A 22,804-nucleotide genomic window follows, 5' to 3' on the forward strand; every position below is an offset into this window, starting at 1 on the left:
CCTGTCCCTGGGATTCTCCAGGCAAGAACACTGGAGTGGGTTGCCATTTTCTTCTCCAATGCATGAAAGTGAAAAGTGAAAGTATCTTTGCCTTAACACAAGACTAACTCAGGAACTCAGCTGTTACTTTTTCATTACTGCCATAAACAAGTTACCCCAAACTTACTAGCTTAAAGCAACAGATTTATCATCTCACAGTTTTGGGAGGCGTCCAAAAGGAACGGGTTTCTTTGGCAGCTCCAGGGAGAATCTTCAGGTTTCTAGAGGTCACCTTCCTCTATCTTTGAAATCAGCATCATTTATCTCTCTGGCACAGCTGGGGAAAGTTCTCCATTTTTTAGAAGACATGGGCTAGACTGGGCCACAGAACCAACCCAGGGCACGCCGCCCCCATCCCACCACTCTTACACCTGCAGAGCCCCTTTGCCCACCTAGATCAAGTATTCAGGGGTTCTGGGATTAGTACAGGAGGCCTCTGGGGAAGGCCTCCCTCCCTCTCAAACCCCAATTTGCAGAGTTTTTGCAAATATTAAATGAGATCTTTCAGGTCCACCAGCATAGCGCTTACATGAGTGACAATAATTATTACTTGACTGTCTCCTCACACCTAAGGACTTCTAAATCTGTAAATGAAGGAAGCCCACTGTCTGGGCAGAAAGGTGGAGAGCAGGGTTAGGGTGGAAGGTCCACACTGGCGATCGTCCACCAACCGCCATTTGGACCCTGCAGAGGGCATGCTTACTTCCATTTCGGGCAGAGTTCAAACAGGACGAGATTCTATGAAAAACTGACAACAAATTACGGATTCTCCCTCCAGCACAGTCAGTAACTAGAGCGTCTTGCAGGCCACACTCCAAGGAAATCAAATCACAGCATCAATGTTACAGAAAAATCAGAATCTTTTATTTCCCCTTGCCTACAACAGTCTTTGGGCTTCCCAGGTGGCTCAGCGGTAAAGAATCCACCTGCCAAGCAGGAGATGCAGAAGACTTGGGTTTGATCCCTGGGTCGGAAAGATCCCCTAGAGAAGGATATGGCAACCCACTCAAGTACTCCTGGACAGAGGAGCCTGGCAGGCCACAGTCCATGGGGTCGCAGAGAGTTGGACACGACTGAGCAACTGAGCACGCACAACAGTCTTTGCCATTCTGGCTGCAGCGGGGTACATTTAAAAAGAGAGATCCAGGAGCTCCCTGTCGGTTCAGTGGTTAGGATCCTGGGCTTTTACCACGGTGGTCCAGGTTTAATCCCCGAAAACCTTGTAACACTGCCAAAAACAAAACAAAAATTACAACAACAAACAAACAAACAGATAGAGAGACCCCGATCCACCTGCTCAACTTCTTCCAGCTGGACAGAGAATCCCCCTTGGGGTTTCTAGGATTCTTTTCTAAATTTAATATGCAGCAGGGTTCAGGATGACTAGCTCCAAAGAACCGTAACATTAGCTTTATGAAGTGAAACCATTAGGAATTTAATCATCGTTAAGGGCTGAAAGTTACAGATCAAAATACATCAGGCCACAGCAGAGGTCCCAGTGACTTCTAAAGTGCTCTATTTCTGTAAATATACTCTTGCCTCTATACACACACAGGCTCACATTTAAAAGCAAAACAAGAAAAGTATTGCAAGCAGTGCTCCATGTGGATCAAAAAAGTCCTCAAGATCATTTCTAAATGGATCTGATGCCTTTGGAAGTAGCAGTTGCATTTAGAAACAAACCCCCCAAACGGTTCGTTAAAGCCCGGCCTTGCAAAACAGAAAAACCTGCAGTACGATCAACAGCTCTATAAAACGGAAAGCGCCGTCAGCTCTGAGAAATGACATCCAGGTTGGCAATGTGTCTCATGGTGGGCCTTCCGTGGGGACAGTTCCAGGGATGGTCCATCTCCCCCATGTGTGTGATGAGTTTCTTCATCTCGCTTGTGTTAAGAGGGGTTCCAATCATCACCTGCGTGTGAGACATGATGGCTTCAATTAAAGCTTTACTGGTCTGGGTTAGAACAGCCACACTTCAGACTTCCCTAGCAGAGAATCCGCCTGCCAGGTGGGAGACCTGGGTTCAATCCCTGGGTGGGGAAGATCCCCTGGAGGAGGGCATGGCAACCCACTCCAGTATTCTTGCTGGAGAATCCCCCATGGGCAGAGGAGCCTGGTGGGCTACATACAGTCCATGGAATCAGAAACAGTTGGACACAACTGAGCGACTAAGCACAGCACAGCCATTCTTCAGATGCAGTGTGCTCTACAGAGAGGCTGGACAAGACTTTGTCTTGTGTTCCCTGCAAAGTCCTGTCTGGAAGAACCTTGGCCTCTAGGGCCCCAGCTGTCGGGCCCCTTTGTGAAATCCAGCCCCTCCATGGCTCCCTCATTGGTAGCACATCCTTGAGAGAGCTGTGGCCCACTCCCGTCCAGGACCAACCAGTCACACCAGTTCCACCAGCACCCACAACCCCGCCGCAATGGCCTCCCACCCTGGTGACCACAGCAGTCTAACAGATCTCCCTGCTCTCCCGACCCCTTCGTCCCTTCAACCCATCCTCCACTCAGGGCCAGAGATTCCTCTTAAAAGTCTGTCAGGAGCTTCCCCCGTGTCGTGGTAGATAGAAGTCCGTCTGCCAAAGCAGGGGCCATGGGTGCGATCCCTGGACCAGGAAGATCCCACATGCAACAGGGCCACTAAGTCCCTGCGCCATGACTGGGCCTGTGCTCTAGAGCCTGGGAGCCACAACTACTGAAGCCTGTGCGCCCAGAGCCAGTGAGCCGAAACTACGGAGCCAGCGTGCTGCAAGTGCTGAAGCCTGAGCATAGACAGCCTGTGCTCCCCGACAGGGCAAGCCACTGCAGTGAGGAGCCCCCGCTCTCCGCAACCAGAGAAAGCTCGCACACAGCAACGAAGACCCAGCTCAACCAAAAAACCAAAAACCCTGCAGCCACCCCCCAGCCTGTATGAAAGACCGAGTGCACCATGTGACTTGGCCCTCGCTGGCCTTTGCACCCACATCTGCAAGCAAGCAGCCCTTCCTCCCTGACTCCAGCCTCACAGACACCCTTGGTCTCTTGCACAAGCCCGTGAAGCAAGTACCTGCCTCAGGCCATTGGCACTGGCCGCGCCCTCTACCCGGCACACGTTTCCCACAGGCGTTTGCGTGTCTCAGGGCCCCTCTTCCTCAGGCTGCCGCTCAAACGTCCCTGCCTGCCCTCAGCGGAACAGCTCACCCATCTGTCCTCTGCAGCACCGTGGAGAGGCGACTTCAGTTGGGTGCTCAGGGAGGGCGGGAAGGCACCAGGCGGGCGAGGAAGGCATGTGGAGCAGGGCATACAGACAGAGGGCTTGCGGTGGGAAGCAGATAGAAGCTGGCATGCCTAGAGCCAAGGGCAGGACATGGGCCCCTGGGTGCAGAGGAGACAGCCCCCAGTCTATGCGCTGTGTGGGGACAGCACCGGGGCCCTGCCAGCATCGGGGGGCGGCAGCCAGCAAGCACACACTGCCCGCCCTGGGGGTCCCTGCAAAATGCATGCTGACCGCAGAGCCTCCGGACAACCTCCCACAGGGTCAAGAACTGGCAGCACCTACTCCTTCTCCACCAGGATCATTAATACCCCTCAGGTCCACAGACGAACAACGGGGACAAATGGCTGACTGCACGGGATCGCTGGAGGTGCTGGGAGGATGCTGCCTCGGGGATGCAGTAACTGTGGGTCAGGGCGGCCGTGCAGGGCTCAGGTTACGCTGGCGGAGGACAACGGGACCCTCTAGGCACACGTCCCAGGGTGACCATCGCCCACACTTCATGGGGCTGTCCGGGGCTGAACCGAGGACTCCTGAGCTGGAGCAGACCCTTGGGGGCCCTGTGGGCGAGCGTTCCTTACTTACAGACTTGCGACAGGCTCTGGAGGCGAACATCTGCCGGACGCGGGAGGGCCGGCACATGACCCCGGGGCTGTCGCTCAGCATGAAGAGCAGCTCGTCTATGTCCTGGGGTCCAAAGGTCCAGTTCTTACTGGTTGGCAAGGAAATCAACTTGGCTCTTTCAGTGACTGGCGCTGAAAGAAGACAATTCGGGGAAAAAGCCATAATTTGAAAAATGTGTTTCATTTGGGTGCTACTTGTCAGGAACATCTGAAAGACAAGGCGGACGCAAAGCACTCTGGGGGGAAGCCTGTCCATCTCTAAAAAAACACACTGTGCAGGGCCTCAGAGATCGTTCTCAGCTCTACAAGGACGCAATCCTACCTTCTAAGTAATAACTTACCGTGTTCATCAATAACAAAGTCAAAGCCATTCTTCCTGAATATTTCCAGATTTTCTATTAGAATTGCTTCATTGACAGCCGTTAGGCTGAGAGTCTGAGGTCTGAAAAACAGAGACCCAAACTAGATCTTGAAGGCTCTAAGACAGAAATGAAATTAAAACAACAATTTTGTAATTTATTCAAACATGAATAACATGCTTTCAGTTGTGAACCTCACCTGTCACAAAACTCCATTTCCTTTTTTAAAAAAATTATTTGTTTTTGGCCACACCTCAAGGCATGTGGGATCTTAGTTCCCCAATAAAGGACTGAACCCCGTGCCCCTGCAGTGGAAGTGCAGAGTTCTAACCACAGGACTGCTGGGGAAGTCCTAAGCATTTCCTTTTAATTTCCATTTTTCTTTTTTTTTTAAAGATCTTCTTAGAAGTCAGAATTAACTCCAAAAGTAGTTTATGTTTCCTCAATCTGCCATCCCACCCAATGACTCTTTTTTTTTTTTAATGATAACAATATAACCTAAAAAAGCTATTTTTCCTCCTCACAATAAAGAGAGTTTGAAAACTTGGCTTTGGTCATTATAGACGTTTGAAAACAGAGGAAATGGCATCTGTTCCACTATGCTGCTCCTTCTCCTGCCTGCATCCTTCATCCAGCCATCTCTCCTTCCAGCGATCTACCCATCTCTCCACCTGGATTTACAGAAACCGCTAAAAGACAGGAGCTGTGAAGGTGAGCAAACACAGACCCGTCCTCTGCTCTCATGGAACAAACAGTCTAATGGGGAAAAAAGGCAAGTTATGCAAACAAACTATAATAACAAACTACACAGAGAATCAGGAAGACGAGACACTCAGAGACTTAGAAGCACAGAGCACGTGAGACTTGGCCTGGAGAGTGGGGGCGGAGGTGGTCACGGAGGGCTTCTCTGAGGAAATGACCTTTGGGCTGAGATCTGGGGGTGAGAAGCAGTTATCAGGTGATGGGGGTAACAAGTGCTCTAGGCAATAGTCTGTGCAAAGGCCCTAGGATGGACCATGGATGTTCCCAGAGCCACACACACATATCTGCTTCCTTCCGCTTGATGGCCAGGGAGGAATTCATCAGGACTGTTGAGGGAACACAAAGGATGGCCAGGGTGGCTCAAGCGTGGAGAAGAGGAGAGGAGGGCTTAGGACAGCTGAGAGGTCGTCAGGGCCGAGCGAGGCAGGGCCTAGTAGGAAAGGAGGCAGCTGTGGTCTTTACCCTTTCATCCCGAAGTGTGGTCCACCGGGAACCCACTGTGGCCTGGGATTATCCAGGTCAACTTGAAATGCCACAAACGAGACTGTAATTATGCAAAATGGCTAAAAAATAAATGGCCTCTGCGAGAGGGATAGGAGTAACTCAGTATTCTAAAGTGGCTCATTCACTGTCTTTACTACTCCTACTAAAAGTAAAAGTAATTAAACCATTCTGCAGGAGACAGAGGAAACAAGAGTACTCAGCAGATAAACTAGGTAAGGGTGCCAGCTGAGAGACGGTTTCAGCAGTAACTTCTTCATGACGGGATCTGCTACTGCTGGGATCTGAGTTAATTACATAGTTTAATTTCCCAAATGAAAACCCATGACCTCTCCTTACAACTCTTACTAAAGATTTCTGGTTTACATGCTACACAACCACACCGCCTTGTAAAGTGGTCAGTGTAACACATTCAATTTGGCTAAAGAGAGAGAAATACCAAATTCTGCAGTGACTAATTACTGGAATTGCTCTACCATAGCTGAGGACAGACACACAGGCACCACTGACCTTCTGAACACGTGAAGTGAAGTGAAGTGTTAGTCGCTCAGTCGTGCCTGATGCTTTGCGACCCCATGGACTGCAGGCCACCAGGCCCCTCTGTCCGTGGGATTTTCCAGGCAAGAATATTGGAGTGGGCAGCCATTTCCTTCTCCAGGGGACCCACATACTCTAAATAGACATACTATAAACTGTCCTTCATCAAAAGGATTTCCTGGCCAACCAGTGATGGGCATTTTTGAATAGCTAAAAAGCTGTTATCGTTAAAGAACCCATCAGCTGTGTGACCTTGGGCAAGTGACTGAACCTCTGTGTGCGTCTTCAGTGTTATCACCCGTGAGATGATGGTACTACACAGTAACTATTTCAAAGGGTTGTGAGGATTAAATGCAAAATTTTCAACATTGCCTGGCACAAAGTAAGCACTACATAAAGGGCAGGTATGACTATTAACATGCAAAAAGTGTGAAATCTGCTTTAAGGATATTTAGGACCAAAAAATATAGATAGATAAAGATTTGTTGTTTGCCAAGCTGTATCTGACTCTCTATGACCTCCCCCCACAGACTGCAGCCCATCAGGCTCCTCTGTCCATGGGGTTCTCCAGGCAAGAACACTGGAGTGAGCTGCCATTTCCTCCTCCAGGGGATAGTCTCAGACCGGGGATCAAACCAGAGTCTCCTGCCTTGGCAGGCAGATTCTTTACCACCGAGAATCTGGGTAACCACCAGGGAAGCCAGAGATAAGACACACCTATAAGCTAAGTCTGGGATGTGAAATGACACTGAATTCTGAGCACTGAGATGCACTTACGCTATAAGCCTTTGACCCTGGAGAACAGTGTGCTGCTGAAGCATCTCGAAGTTGTATTTCTCGTCCGTGGCATGCTGGTCCACTATGAAGATATCTGCATTCAGCTTGGTGATGATAAACCCCAAGTTAAACTGACCAATGATTTCCATTTCTGCAAACATCGTTTTGCTGTGTGTAGAAAATATCAATTAGAAAAGTTTTTTTTTTTTTGGGGGGGGGGGGTGAGGGTGCCACACTCCACGGCTTGTGGGATCTTAGTTCTCCCACCAGTGATTAAACCAGGGCTGAGTCCTAACCCCTGGACTGCTAGGGAATTCCCATTTTAGAAGACATTTTTAAAGATTCTTTCTCTGATTAAAAAAAAAAAAAAATACAAAAACACAAAGTCCCTAATAATCACACTTTCTAAAGATAACACTACTTATTCAGGCATTCACCTAACTGCCCTGTGACTCAGTCACTAAATTATTGATGATTTGGTGCATATGCTTCCAGGCCTTTATCTGTACATTGTTTAAAACAAATGGAATCAATTCTTCATACTCCAGGCACTTAACAGTGCATCTCAGATATCGTAGGAAGACAGGGCATGACAGAAAGCAAGGGGGAAGCCGCTGCTCCCACTTGGTCTTGCAGAGTCCCTCCAGCGCCCCCTGCTGATCACATCTAACAGTGCACCAAGAGAAAGGCTTATATGGTCCAGCCTCCAGGACTGCGACTGAACACCAATCAGGACCGCAAAAGCAGGGCTAATGGGGGATTTGGAGCCGTGAGGCAACAAACTGATATAATTTGCACAAATACCAACTCCTTGGATCTAACTGCTCTTTCAGGAACCGTCTGAGTCTGCTCTGGTTCCCCAGGGGGATTCCCCACAGGAAAAACCTGTGCAAGCCTGAAGACCCTGGTCTTTTCATGTCTTTGGCAGGTGTATCTCCCGGCATAAACCAGAACTAGAACCTAGCATCTGGGTTCAAGAAACAAAGCTTTACAGCTTGGTGTGTGCTCAGTTGTGTCTGAATCCTTGCGACTCCATGAACTGTAGCCGGCCTGGCTCCTCTGTCCCTAACAATTTTCTCTGTCCAAATATTTTTAAAACAAATGATAAGAAAAGTACAAGTTAAATATTTTGGCCTTCCCTGGTGGCTCAGTGGTGAAGAATCCTCCTGGCAATACAGGAGACACAGGTTTGATCCCTGATCCGGGAAGATCGCACGTACCTCAGCGCAACTGAGTCTGTGCTCCAGGGCCCGGGAGCTGCAACTACTGAACCCTGCTCGCCCCAGAGCCTGTGCTCTGCGACGAGAGGCCGCTGCAGAGAGAAGCCTGAGGACTCCCAACGAGAGCAGCCCCTGCTTGCCACGAGAGGAAGTCCACAGCGCAACGGAGACCCAGCACAGCCAAAAATAAATAACTGTCTTTTTAAAACTAAATATTTCAAGAGAATTTCTCATTTTTTAAGAATCACAATGTTAGACATGATTATTGTCAAGAAAATAGCAGTGACTAGTGTTTTCTATTATCTGTATTACGGATATTTTACTTTAAACTGCCTTTTTTACTTAACCTTATCTGATACCATCTTCTTGAAATCATAGCTTTGGTAATTCTCCCTCATACACATTAAATGGAACGATGGATAATAGCAATAATGTTCCCCAAAGGTGCCCTGAATTCAATGCAGGGAGAAGTCACCATGGGCTGAAAACCTCCAGGAAGAGGATTGAAATTGGGGTCAAGAAGGCTTTGATTTGGACCAAATCTGTATGAAATATAAGGAAAAAAAATCCTTGCAAGGTTTCAGGTTGCAGAACTACATGGTAAGAGTTCTTTAAAGAAAATTGTTACCTGATCTCTTTTCTTAGTTCGTCTTCCGCTGCTTGATTTTCTCCAGGGCAAATCTTTGCCCGAAATTTCCTATAATTCTGTTGACTTTCTCGCTGCTGTTCTTGCTGACACAACTGCTTTATTCGTTTGGCGAGAGAACTCATGGAAAAATCAAGGGGCACTATTTTCTTGTCAATTTTCACAGCTACATCCACTGTAGCTGACGCACTCTGGGCTTTCACCAACTCTGGAAGGACATCGGGATTTAAAGGAATCCCTTCTTTTTTAAAACGCTTTGTGTTTGGGGATGAGAGCTTTGTGGGCTGCAGCAAGACTCTAGATGTGGAGCCACTTTCTTCTTGGTTTAAATGGCACTTTGTGCCTGAAAGACGATGGTCAGTTTCAGGTAACTTTTCCCGAGACTCCACATTTTCTTGGGAAAATCTGTCTTCGGGGGAGCTTGCCACCCGGTCAGTGCTGGGGTGGCTGCTTGTCTCGGGGGTGCTGGATGCCTCCTCAGAGCCGGCAGATGCGCTGCCGTGCCCCGAGTCCTCCTCCATCTCCACTCTGCCCATCAAGTTGTGGGGCCCCTGAGCAGAAGTCCTCCCTTCCTCCCCAGGTTCAGAGACGTGCTTCCGGGAGCAGGGGGGCCCCAAAGCTCTAGGAAACTGGGCACTGCTTTTCTGCCTCGGAGAAACCCGCCTCGGATCAGTGGCCTTCGGACCCCGGGACTTATTCTCAGTCGAGTGACGAAGGGAAAAGGTTTCTCTCAGTCTGGAAATGGTCACTACCCTTTTCTCTTCTCCATGAGTCCTTAACGGGGCAGGATCATCCTTCTTTTCTGGCTCAGGCTTCTCCATCTCTGCCGAAGGCCTCTTTATTAAGTGACCTAAGTAGATGCAAACAGAGAAGGGCATCAGAGGCTGTGCAGAAATGGAATTATTGTTGCTTAGTCACTAAGTTGTGTCCGACTCTTTTGCAACCCCATGGACTGAATCTCATAGCTGTTCTCCAGGTAAGAATACTAGAGTGGGTTGCCATGCCCTCGTTCAGGGGATCTTCCCAACCTAGGCACTGAACTGTCTCCTGCATGGGCAGGCAGATTCTTTAATGCTGAGCCACCAGGGAAGCCCATGCAGAAATGGAATAAGGGGATATTTTTACATGAACATTAAATTTGCACAAGAGGAGCTCTGTATGGCTGATCCAAGGTATGAACACAGTGCTACATGAACCAGGAAGGAGACACGAATTAAAACCACAATGTGATATGGCTATATACTCTTCAGAACAGATAAATTTAAAAAAAATGCTTACAAAGTTGAGGATCCAATGGGATGCTTAAATACTGCTAGTGGTGGGGACATTGGTACAGCCGCTTTGTAAAACTCTCTAGGACAAGTCTCATCTCAACGTGCCACGCAGCGATAAACACACGGGGGATGTGAAGGCAAATGGCAAAGTAAGAACCTTGCCCCAAATTCCCTCCTCCATAAGAAATAGGAAAAAATGGCAAGAATTATCAGAATCAACTTGTTCAGAACTCTGGAAATGGACAAAAGACTTGCCAAAATCAGGGCATGTTTACTGAAAGCAAAGGGGTGAGTCTTGGTAAGAACGGACCCCTGTGTGATAACAGAGGCGGCTTGGGTCTCTTTTTACCCGGATTACCGTAAAATCTGCAGCAACATGCTTTCTAGGGTGACACATCTTCTCTGTCTAAAAAGGGAGATTTTCTTTCATGCCAAAAAAAACTTTACCTCCAAAGAAACTGAGGACAGTACCAGGACAAGGGCAGCCTGCAGAAGCCACACACGCTGGTGTTTTTCTTACCTTCCACATCTAGCAGCGGCTGCTGGCTGACCTGGAGTTTGTTAACATCACTCTCGAACATTCCTATCAAAGACGTCTTTAAAACTGCCAACAAAAGCTTCTCCTCTTGCAGGAAAATTTGCCTTTTATCTGGAGTAACGTTGATGTCGACACATGCTAAAGCAAAATAGAAAAGATGCTGATTAAGTCCACCTTAAGCAAACAGATGAACTACACAAGCACTTGAGTAGGAAAATTGCAAAAGAAAAAAAAGCAAATAAACCCATGAAAAGATAGGTTAAAATTGCTAACTAAACTGTCATTTTCATCACCTACTGAATCTGCTTAAAACTTACAATCCCTAGTACATTGTTGATAGATGTATAAACTGGTATAACAGGATCACATTCACTGACCCAGTGATTCTACTTTTAGGAGTTTATCTTAAAGAAACAATCATAGATATAGATAATGATTTATCTATAAGAAAAGATTTTAAATTTCCAAAAGCTGAAAACAACTATAATAAGCACAAACATAAAAGTTCACAAATCAAGATATATCCACACACCGAAATACAATACAGCTATTAATATTAGAATCATGTTTCTGAAAAGAAATGTTTACATCTAAGGTTAAAGAGCACAATACAAAATTTTCCAAAATTATTTTCCCATTCCAAAAAATATGGATAGATATGTATTATACCATTAGGTATATATATTTTTAAGGTGTGCACATATATATTTCTAAGCATCTAGAAAAAACACTGGATAACAATAAACCATAATAACAGCTATCAGAAGAAAAATACCTAGATGAAATGAATTATTTTCAAAATCAGGGAAAACATTTAGTCGACTTTCTCCCTTGGCTGACATGAAAAAGTCACATTTTCCTAAAAACACAATCACAAAGTTCCAAGTAGAAAGCAGGAAAGCCTGTATAAAAAAAATAAAAGTCTAAAATAAAATACTTTTTTTTAATTTTTAAAATTGTTTAGTTTATAAAAATGTATATAGCCATTAACTGTTCTATAAAAATTTCCAGTCATATCCGAGCTTTATAATTTCATTTTATTCCTTCAGGAGTAAGTCACCAATCTTACTGAAACCTCAGCAGAACTTACCCGAATCAACAGAAACATTAAGAACAATGAATGGGTACTGATGCCGATTATACATGTGATAGACCTCGTTCACAAGTCTGGAAACCTACACAAAGAATCAAAGATTAGAAAAGAATAAAATGTTTCTTTCCCCAGTGTTCTAACAACACTCTATAAAATGATACATTTTTAACAGCTTTCTTGAGGTAAAGCTGGCCTAAAACAAATTGAGCTTAAAGTGTACAACTTGATAAGTTCTGACATATACATACACCTGCGAACCCATCCCCACAATCAAGCTAATGAAGATACCAATTACCTCAAAAAGGTTTCCTCTTGCCCCTCTAAGGGGTATTTTTAAGCACAGATTCATAAAACTGAATCTTTTTCCAATATGAAGATGTTCTTGAAGAGATGTCAGTAAAATGTGATATAGTTTAAATGCTCATAAAATACATTTTATGCATGTACATAAGTGTATTTATATGACTTAATAATGAGACTATCAAATGGCATTACAGATAAGCCATAAAATCACACCCATTATAACACAGTTTAAAAATTTAGAAGCTGAATCATATCTGGTTGATAGAAGTAATTTGGAGGAATTCTCTGCCTAGTGGTTAAGACCATACTTTCATTGCTGAGGGTGTAGGTTCAGTCCCTGGTTGAGGAACTGAGACCCCACCAGCCATGTGGCACAGCAAAAAACAAACCAAGTAATTTTGAACAATCACTGGAAAACTGAAACTATTACTGAGGGATAATGTTGCTGAAGATGCAAAATCAAAACTGACCATTAACAAACGCTATAATCATATCAAGATGATCAGTTTTAGTTTGAAGCAGAAGCAATCTGGGCCTTATTTTCCTGGAAAATGGATAAAACAAAGAGAAAATACAGAGGCAGGTGCACATGTGTCATTCTACATCAAAGAGTCTAGATCAAATAGTCAATATTTTAAAATGCTTACTGTCTTCTAATAGTGATAATTTTTATTATAATAAATATATTGGTTATTAATATATGTCCATATGTATGCACACACACAGATGTATAATTGAAACCACTGTGTGGTACTCATTTTCAAAGGTCTAAAAAAATTTAATTTATACATAACCAACAAGGACCTACTATATAGCACAGGGAATTCTACTCAATATTCTGTAATAATCTAAATGGGAAAAGAATTTGAAAAAGAATAGATATATGCTATGTGTATAATTGAGCCACTCTGCTGTACACCTAAAACACAACACTACAAATCAACTACATTCCAATGTAAAATAAAAATCTTTTTAAAAAGAAAGCGAGACATTCTAAAAATATTTTTTAAATGACAATAATATAGCATTGTTGGTTTAAATAATATATTTGCATAAAAACATGCTTTTAGAATAAAATTGATTAGAAGAATGAAAAAAAAGATAATTTACTCATGTTTTTGAGTCAGAATTTCAAGTTCCATGTAAATTGCCTGTGTCAGAAAATGTTATTTAAAAAAAAAAAAAAGAAAGAAAGAAAATATTATTTAATAAAAAATAAAATTAAAAGTGAAGGCTAAAAGAAAAAAACTAATCACCCCAAATTTTGAAATACCTTTGATGGGTCGCAAGGCCGCCGATTGATAAAGAAAAACTGTCTGTCCGTTGAACTTCTTCCCACGCCATGAGCACAGTGCGAAATAAAACCTGAGATACTGTTCAATGTTAATGCCATTAGGGCAGGATTCCAGAGTGGAAAGGATCAGACACATATCACTCAGCACCTTCTCAAAGTGAAGAATAAAAACATAATCCCCAGTGACAAGCTGACAGGTATTAACATTTCAGGTAATGTGTGTCTGTGCTCCATTGTGGTGAATCATGAAAGAAATACAGACCCTCTGGAATGTCCCAAGATCCCATTATTGACAAATCCACCACGGGTAACTCAGTGGTTTCAAAACCGATTCATTTCGGCTCTCACTTTCCCTATTAAGTCCTCGGCCTCCACATAAGGAGCGGGTCTCACCCTACATTCACATTCTAGAACCTTCGTGCAGTCCCCAACGAGCTGTCCACGGAGCCCAGGGACCTGAATCCAGGCTCTTTGCCCACATTCTCCTTCCTTTTAAAATCTGTTCTCAGTCAGCAAACTTCTATCAACTAACGCACTGGTTATGGGCTTATTTCACCTGAGATCTACCCCTGGGATATCCGAGTTTCTGTAAGACTGATACTGTAACATAAAAAGGTGAATCTTCATCTTTAATTTCAGGCATAAGCCAAAGGCAAGTGGACGGATGGTAAACAATATGGGCTGTCACAAGATCAACCCTGTTTATGGAAAAGTGTCTATATTTTTCTTACACTAAACGTAATGGTGCTGGGGGACTTCCCTAAGATCCAGAGTTTGGGGTCCAGCCACTGGACCACTGCAAGAGGCCCAGGCTCAATCCCTGGTTGGGGAATTAGATCCCACATACCACAACTAAGAGTTCACATGCTGCAACTAAGAATAAATAAATGAAGGAGCCTGCATGCCACAGTTACAGATCCTGCACGCCACAACTAAGACCCCAGTACAGCCAAGTGGGTAAATCATTATTTAAAAAATGATGACGATGATGCTGGATTGGACTCTGAATAAGGCACCAGGCTAAATAAACTGAGCCTCTACCCCTCTCTGCCAGATCCCAATAAAATGAAACATTATACATAATTTAAGAGTTATCCTACTTGTTCACTAGACAGAGCCTCTTCTACAAGGGCTAACTCAATAGGAAACCCCCTAAAATGTTACCAGTTACCCAGAACACTGTTTGCATTTAGTACCTGACTCCTTCATATAAACCTGCTTCCTCAGCAGTCATACTGCCTACAGTTTTACCAAGAACATAAGAAACTATGAACTTTAAAAGCATGATCTTTAAAAACAAAACCAAGAAAAAAAAAAAATCTCAAAAAAAAAACAACAAAAAAAAACTGATGGTAATTTTCTGGGCAGCAATCTACTTACCAAAACAGGTTGTGCAGAGCCTGGGAACAGCTCAGCCCATATTCTTCGCAGATGGAGTCACTAGGGGGCAGCTGCACAAAGGGGATGAGGCTTTGCAACTGAAAGAAGTCAAGGTTCATGGTGATTTCATGACCAAGTGAGAACTTCAACTTCCAAACTTCAGAAAGGAAGCTATAACGAGAGTTCTGTGTTTTCCTTCATAGTCAAGCTATCCGTATTAAGAGAACAAAGAATATCAACAGTGGCTTTCTGCAGTTTTAGAGTAATTTTGATTTATTAGTGAAGCGAAACACTTGGGCCTCCTACTTATCCATTACCAATACGTCGCCCACAAGGACTTCCCTGGTGGTGGAGTGGATAAGAATCTGCCCTGCAATGCAGGGGAAGTGGGATCAAGCCCTGGTCGGGGAACTAGTATCCCACACGCCTCAGAGCAACTAAGCACTCGAGCCACAACTTCTGAGCCAGAACGCTACAACTGGAGAGCCCGTGGGCCACACAAGGGAGATCCCACATGCCGCAGAGACCTGACACAGTCAAATAAATATTAAAAAAATTATATGTCAACCCCATGGACAGCAGCACACCAGGTTCTCCTGTCCTTCACTATCTCCCGGAGTTTGCTCAAATTCGTGTCCCTTGAGTCAGTGATGCTATCTAACCATCTCATCCTCTGCCACCCCCTTCTCCTCTTGCCTTCAAACGTTCCCAGCATCAGGGTCTTTTCCAATGCTCTATTCTATTGAAAAGGAACAAAAGAAACTTGCCATAATCACAAGAGGGAGAAAACAGCTTTATACAACCAGCCACCACTACCTGCTTCTGCCCAAACACCAATCCGATGTTTTCCTTCATGCTGGAGCTTCCGCTGGTGCACACCACAGGCTGCCGCTTGCCCTGCCCAACCTGATTGGTGCAACTTATACGGACGCCCGCTGAAATGATGCAGTATGCCTGTAACACCTGAACCATCTTGGCGAACTCCTGTTGAAAACACACAAACCCAAGGACTCAAGGTTACCTCAGTTTTACAAGAATCATATGATTCAAGTTACACAGCCAACTCAAGGTTCTCATATCATCTTCCAATAACACAAAACAATTCATGAGTTGAATCTCCCAACATGGCATCCAAGAGAAATCAGGGGATAAGGTTCTTTTGTATGTGTGTGTGCAGTGCCAGCCAATGAAGTAATACTCTTATGGGTACTCTTGTTGTTAAGTCACTAAGTCGCATCCAATTTTTGTGACCCTGTGGGCCAGAGCCCGCCAGGCTCTTCTGTCCGTGGGATTTCCCAGGCAAGAATACTAGATTGGGTTGCCACTTCCTTCTCAGAGGATAAGGTTCTTAATGACACTTAGCTCCTTTCCAAAATATCCAAGTTTTCTGCTTTAAAAATTGAGACATATGTTCCCTTTGATGTTGGAATCCACCCTCTGGAAATCTATCCTTGCTAAAAAAACAGTGGCATAAACAATCAAAAATGTACTATGAAAATGTTTACTGAGACAATCTGTAGTTGTGAGAAATTGAAAAAAACCTAAGCAGGGGCTAATTAATTACAGTATATCCATACAATGGTACCATGATATAGAATAATATAGTACCAGTCGACCAAAAAAGATATCTACAATATACTATATAAAAAGTCAAGGTATTGAACAGTGTATATAATATGATCCTAATTGTTAAAAAAAAAAAAAAAGAAAGACACATATGTAGAAAGACTGTATATGCATTTAAAGTCTAAGGAATACAAACCAAAGTCTGGGAGACAAGCAGAAACAGCAACAACTTTCTGCCACACACAATTCCATGTGATTTAAATGTTTCATATTCTGTATCACTTGATTTCCTAATATTAATATTTATTTTGAAAACTTTTCTAAGATTTATGAATACATGAAACTAGGAGACTGGAAAGACAAACCAAGCTATTGACCATGGTCGTCTCTGGCAAGTACAAGTTCTCTTATGCCTATGTTTTTGAGGCACAGATGTGTTTACCATACAATACAAAGTAATAATAAAAGTTTTCTCTGTACAAAAAATGTTTAATTTTTTAATTAAAAAAGAAAACATTTTTAAAGTTTTTCTATACTTTGCAAAACTTTATAAAGTTTTTAACTAGCACAAATTGCTTTAGAGGTAAAGAAAGTTCTAAGCAGCATATGTTTAAGTAATTTTTTGGATTATAAAAAACATAGATACAAAAGAGAAAGGCTCAGGGAAGATAGCAAAAGTGAGAGTAGATCCAAGAAAAACCACTGGTAGCATTCATGCATCTACTCTCCCAGTCCTTTTTTCTATGCTGATTTAGGCCAGTTGCTTTGTTTTTACAAAACTGTAATCATATATACATATGACTGCTACTGCTGCTGCTAAGTCGCTTCAGTCGTGTCCAACTCTGTGTGACCCCATAGACGGCAGCCCACCAGGCTCCCCCGTCCCTGGGATTCTCCAGGCAAGAACACTGGAGTGGGTTGCCATTTCCTTCTCCAATGCATGAAAGTGAAAAGTGAAAGTGAAGTCACTCAGTTGAGTCCGACTCAGCGACCTCATGGACTGCAGCCTACCAGGCTCCTCCATCCATACTATATATATATATACATCCATGGAAAAGGAAATGGCAACCCACTCCAGTATTCTTGTCTGGAAAATTCCATGGATAGAGAAGCCTGGCAGGCTACAGTCCATGGGGTCACAAATGAGTCAGATACAACTTAGCAACTAAACAACAACTTACATACATGTGATTACATATATACATATTTACACACACATATATATACAGACAATTTCTAACTGCTTTTTAAACACAACAGTTATATAATACGCAGCTATTTCATTTTCATTCCAATTCATAAAAGTTACACTGATTCACTTTTCAGGGAACCAAGAAAAATTATCTTCTTGAAAAATATAGAGAGGATCAAAAAATAGTCTTAAAAGACTCATTTCCCATACTAGAAAACCTTCTAAACACAATTTGATGATTCTTTCCAAGAAAAGAAAAGGATAAATCATCCGAAAGTTGGGTCTTTTAGGCAAAGAGATGAGCTAAGCAACTCTCCAAATATTAAAAAATTAAAGGAAGAGAATGAACAGTCATGCAAACCAACCTGATTGATTTTGAACTACGTCTGGTTACCACACTCTCCAGACTCTCGCAAGTCAGGATTCTAGGTTTATCATGCTTTTTTTTTTTTTTTGGCTGCTCTGGGTCTTAGTACAGCATGCGGGATCTTCAATGTGGCATGCAGGCTCTTTCAGCTGTAGTGTGTGATCTCGTAGCTGCAGCATGTGGGATCCAGCTCCCTGACCAGGATCAAGCCTGGGCGCCCCCACCCCCCAGGCACTGGGGGCATAGCGTCCCAGCCCCTGGACCAGCAGGGACGTCCCTTACCGTACCTTCTTAATATTCCTTTGAAACTCCTTATGGCGCACAGGAAGCGTATAAAATAGCTGCTGCACGCTGACCGTCGTCCCCCTGGGTCGTGGGTAGGGGGTTTTCTGGAGGATTTTTCCATTGTGATCAAACACCAATCGAGTCCCAACCTTCACAGACGTGTGGCAGGTAGAAATAGTCACATCGCTGTAAGAAACAAAAGCCAGCACAGCACGGTCAGCTAAAGACGCCCAGGTGCTGGACGTCACGTGCTGGTTTTCTCACTTCCGTTCTCTCAAAATTCTCCTAAAAAGATGCTGATCCTTCTGAGATCATCAAGAGAGATTAAAGGGGTGAGGAATTGTCATAAAATCTAAAGCTTGGGCCCCGGTAGATAGTGAGAGAGTTCTGTAACTATTTCGTTTTGATAAGAGCCTTGATAACTTGCTTTGGTTAAACTGCAAAATAAAAGATCTTAAAACTTTTGAATTCAACAATAGAGATTTATTTCTCTGTTTAGCTATCATACTACTACTCTAACAAAATCTTAGAAGACATTGTGCAGTTAAATAAGTGTTTAGCACATTTTTTCCTCAACATCAAATTAAGTTAAAATCAATAGTACATGGCATCTATATTTATCTATATGTTACTTTTTTAAAAATTAATTAATTTATTTATTTGGCATCACCAGGTCATAGTTGCAGCATTCGGGATCTTTGATCTTTCATTGCAGCAGGTGGGATATTTAGTTGAGTGATGTGAGATCTAGTTCCCTGACCAGGAATGGAACCCAGTCCCAACCACTGGACCACCAAGGAAGTCCCTATGTGACAGTCGCTCAGTCGTGTCCGACTCTTTGCAACCCCATGGACTATACAGTCCGTGGAATTCTCCAGGCCAGAATACTGGAGTGGGTAGCCTATCCCTTCTCCAGGGGATCTTCCCAACCCAGGGATCGATCCCTGGTCTCCTGCATTGCAGGAGGATTCTTTACCAGCTGAGCCAAAAGGGAAGCCCAAGAGTACTGGAGTGGGTAGCCTACCCCTTCTCCAGAGGATCTTCCCCACCCAGGAATTGAACCGGGGTCTCCTGCATTGCAGGCGGGATTCTTTACCAACTGAGCTATCAGGGAAGCCTAGCTATGTTACTTTTAAGTTGAAAAGTTTCTGCTTTAATAAGGATAACAATTGTTTTATAATATTATATACTATTTGCTTCATTTCATTTTTTCGTTGCTTACATTTCAGAAATATTACCACATAGGTTGACAGTACAATAAAACAGAACAGAGAAGCTAGAAGTTGAGAATATTCATATGGAAAAGTGTAAAAAAAATGATTCTAATCAGACTTCTCAATTTTCAGAGAGATTTTTAGAAGGGGTAAAGTTAGAGGATAAAAACATTGCATCACCTCAGTGCACAGAGTGAGCTCAGAGCTTCCCCTCGAAAGCCAAAAGTTTCAACCTGAGTGAGGTCAGCAAACTCCTGAATCTTCGAAGTGTGATGTTTCAGAGCTGAGAGAGAGGTGAAGAGTCTAAGTCCAAGATATCGCAAATGATAGAGCAATGAACACACAGAGTACCCACCCAAGTGACTGGTTTTAAAAGCTGTTTTTGTGTTTCCTAAGACAGTGTTACCCCAAGTTCTCAAATATTGGGCCCAAATATTTTAAAATAGGATTAGCAAAATACCACTTACTTAAGCCTTCAAAATTTTCTTCTTCTACCCCACATCCATTGTCTGAAACTTCGATGAGCTCCACTCCATAGTCTTTAAGCCTGAGATCTAAAAAGGTTAAAGTACTGACTTCTCAAATTGATCAACATGAAAAGACTTTAGAGTGAAAGACAATAGTTATAACTTACAAAATGCAACTTTGAGTCCTAACTATATTTATTTAAATACACTACTGTCATCTTGTGTATTTTATTCTTTAAAGTCCCTCTTGCCTATTTACTAGCCCAGATAAAGTAGTTTTGTGGTTTTTTTTTCTTTCCTCTTTCCTTCAAGACAAAAATTTTAACACAGCCTTCAAGAGAACAGGTTCTGGAATCAGACTCCCAGGGGTCAGATTTACTAGCTAAAGCTCAAAAAAGGCAAATTCCTTGTGCCTTAATTTCCTCTTTTGTAAAACGAAGATAATTATTGCAATAGTAACTCCCAATCTCATACGATTACTCTGCAGACTAAATGTTACCTACACAGTTCTTAGCACAATGCCTGCCTGGCACATAGTAAGAACACAATAAAAGTTAACTGCTGTTATTATGATTACTATCTAGCCAAGTACTAGGCACATAATAGGTGCTAAATTTATGTTTAAAAAAATAACAATTTCTCAGCGTATCAGTGATTGTCTTGCTACAGTCTTATTTTTTAAGCTTAAATAATAACTTCACAGCATATCAATGATCATCTTACTGTTTCTTGAATAAAATAGCATAACCTGATTATTTCTTGTGGTTTAAAACTCTCCCAAACTTACCAATACTAGTTGCACCGGCATCCACACTATTTTCTACCAACTCCTTCACAGCAGTGCTTAGACCAAGTACCACTTGCCCAGAACAAATCTGATGGACTGACTTCCGATCGATAGGTTTGATGGCCTTAGCAAGTTCTGAACTGAAGAAACCAGTTACAAGAGACAAAGCAAGTAGGCAATTATGTATTTTCATCCTGGTTTGAACTGTGGGAAACAATTCATCTCTGTTAACAGTTAACTGGTCTAATCCATCCATTACATTAATATATCCAATAATTATATTCATAAATATAAATGTTGGTCTACAATCCGTAAACATGTCAAAAATCTTCTGAATGGATACGTCAAGTAAAATAGATATTTAAAATCTAATTATACTGGGATCTACATGGGGGAAACACACGTCCCACTCAAGCTATGGGTCAATAAACACTTACAATAGGACTTTCTTTCTTGAAAACTGAAAGTAACATTTCCCCACAATTTGAAAAACCAAAATTTTGCTGGGAAATCCAGTGTTCATGTCAAAATCAAAACCATCTCAAAAATCAGGTACCAGTTGGATTTCCTATCATTTCCTTCAAATACCCGCTCCAAAGGCTTCCCTGGTAGTCCAGTGGTTAAGTATCCACCTTGCAATAGGGGACATAGGTTCAATTCCTGGTTGGGGAACTAAGATCCCACATCCCAAAGAGCAACTAAGCCTGAGAGCTATAACTAGAGAGTCTGTATGCTCAATAAAAGATCCTGCCTGCCACAGTGAAGACCAAAGGGAGCCAAAAAAAAAAAAAATCCCCACTCTGAATCCAGGCTGCCAGCTCCTGTCTCAGCAAAGGCCCTCAAAGTCCTGACTGTACCTCCTTTCAGAATTTTCCAAAGGGTTTGTCTCTGTTTTCTCTCTACTTCAATTAATCCCCCATGATACCACCAGAGTTACCACAAAACTGGTCAAATAATTGTACTTTTTCAAGAACTCACTAGCACCGCACTGTCTGGTGTGTACTGTCATGTCTCACTCTTTGAGACCCCATGGGCTGAAGCCCTCCAGGCTCCTCTGTCCAGGAATTATCCAGGCACAAATACTGGGTTGCCATTTCCTCCCACAGGGGATCCTCTTCACCCAGGGATCAAACCCACATCTCTTAGGCCTCCTACACTGGCAGGCAGATTTTTTTTTTTACCACTACTTGTCACCTGGACACAGTATATCCTCGCTGAAAGTGAAAGTCACTCAATCGTGTCCGACTCTTTGCAACCCCGTGGACTACACAGTCCATGCAATTCTCCAAGCCAGAATACTGGAGGTACGCCTTTCCCTTCTCCAGGGGATCTTCCTGACACAGGAATCGAACCCAGGTATCCCGCATTGCAGGCGGATTCTTTAACCGCTGAGCCACCAAGGAAGCCCAAGAATACTGGAGTGGGTAGTCTATCCCTTCTCCAGGGGGGATCTCCCGGACCCAGGAATCCTTCATTTTACCTTGCAAAAATTCTACTCGTTTGTCTTAAATGTAAAAAGTGCAGACGAGACCACATAAAATGGACAAAAGTACCTCTAAAAATAAGTTGATTTGGCAGGACATCCTGGCCCAGCTTTGACATTTGGTGGAGAGACAACATTTAAACAAACACAGAGAATTTGGGATCACGAATCTGACAACTGTGCAGCAATGCTACCCGAAGATCTGCTAAGCCCGAATTCGGTGTCTCTGCGGGTAACCGTGTACTCAAGGAGACACAGAAGCACTGCGTCCTTTAAAACTGTGCAGCTATGCAAATTCCCATGTCTTGAAGCCACCCCTAAAACAACCCTCAATTTAAAAACAGAGAGCGCGCGCAACCAGGTAACAAGGAAAAGAATTCCGTCTACTGGGATTTCAAGCTCCGGGTTCAGGTCCGCGGATGAGTGGCAGCGTCCGGACAGGGAGCCGAATTCCCCACGGACCCCGACCTCAAAGTGAACCCACAGGACGGCGGGTGTGGGGCGCACTGAGGAGCCCGCTCCGGGGTCTCCTTGCCGGCTCGGTCTGCGCCGCGGTCATTTTCCCCTCCGTTCCAGAGGCCTGGAACGCCGTGGGCCTTAGCCAGAGCGACCGCGAGAGAACGCTGCAAGCTCGGCTCACCTCGGCCCGTCAGCTCGCTCCATGGATGCAGAGCCTGAGGCGGGACTCGTAGCCGTTCGCGCCGCCGCTCCCGCGGGCGCCCGGCCGCCCATTGGCTGCTTCCCACACAGTGCCCCGCCCACTTCCGGATAAGGCCGCGAACGCTTCCCACAGCTTCTTCTCGCTGATTGGTGGTGTCAAAGGTCGAGTCCGTGACGTCGAGAG

The 22,804-nt window shown here is 43.8% G+C and overlaps 1 protein-coding gene across 4 annotated transcripts; it reads right to left on the bottom strand.

The window, feature by feature from the left end:
- Positions 1-890: 890 nt before the first annotated feature.
- Positions 891-22,803, bottom strand: PMS2 (PMS1 homolog 2, mismatch repair system component). 4 transcript variants are annotated; one of them, XM_055561193.1, is made up of 16 exons: positions 22,601-22,803; positions 20,478-20,617; positions 19,691-19,777; positions 19,404-19,506; positions 18,012-18,195; positions 15,416-15,583; positions 14,600-14,697; positions 13,199-13,298; positions 11,620-11,704; positions 10,512-10,667; positions 8,700-9,567; positions 6,852-7,019; positions 4,257-4,357; positions 3,878-4,047; positions 1,777-1,951; positions 891-1,267 (listed from the first exon to the last, which is right to left on the bottom strand). In XM_055561193.1, exons 1-15 carry the CDS (start codon positions 22,690-22,692, stop codon positions 1,808-1,810), a joined length of 2,664 nt encoding a protein of 887 aa, XP_055417168.1. In that variant the 5' UTR covers positions 22,693-22,803; the 3' UTR covers positions 891-1,267; positions 1,777-1,807. The 4 variants fall into 4 exon arrangements, with proteins under 4 accessions (XP_055417168.1, XP_055417167.1, XP_055417169.1 ...); XM_055561192.1 differs by having other exon boundaries at positions 1,768-1,951; XM_055561194.1 differs by having other exon boundaries at positions 1,768-1,951; positions 20,478-20,681; positions 22,601-22,647.
- Position 22,804: the final 1 nt, after the last annotated feature.

The sequence above is a fragment of the Bubalus kerabau genome, chromosome 23, assembly GCF_029407905.1.
Source record: "Bubalus kerabau isolate K-KA32 ecotype Philippines breed swamp buffalo chromosome 23, PCC_UOA_SB_1v2, whole genome shotgun sequence".
Lineage (NCBI taxonomy): Eukaryota > Metazoa > Chordata > Mammalia > Artiodactyla > Bovidae > Bubalus > Bubalus kerabau.

Bases quoted from the DNA above. Each gene is read 5' to 3' on its own strand.
- PMS2 (XM_055561193.1), bottom strand. From the start codon at position 22,692: ATGGGCGGCCGGGCGCCCGCGGGAGCGGCGGCGCGAACGGCTACGAGT. The intron at 13,299-14,599 runs GTAAGTAGATTG...AACATTGAACAG, and splicing joins GCTCTGCACAACCTGTTTTG to TATCTCAGGTTTTATTTCGC. The intron at 1,952-3,877 runs GTAAGTAAGGAA...TCTCACACGCAG, and splicing joins CCAGAGCCTGTCGCAAGTCT to GTGATGATTGGAACCCCTCT.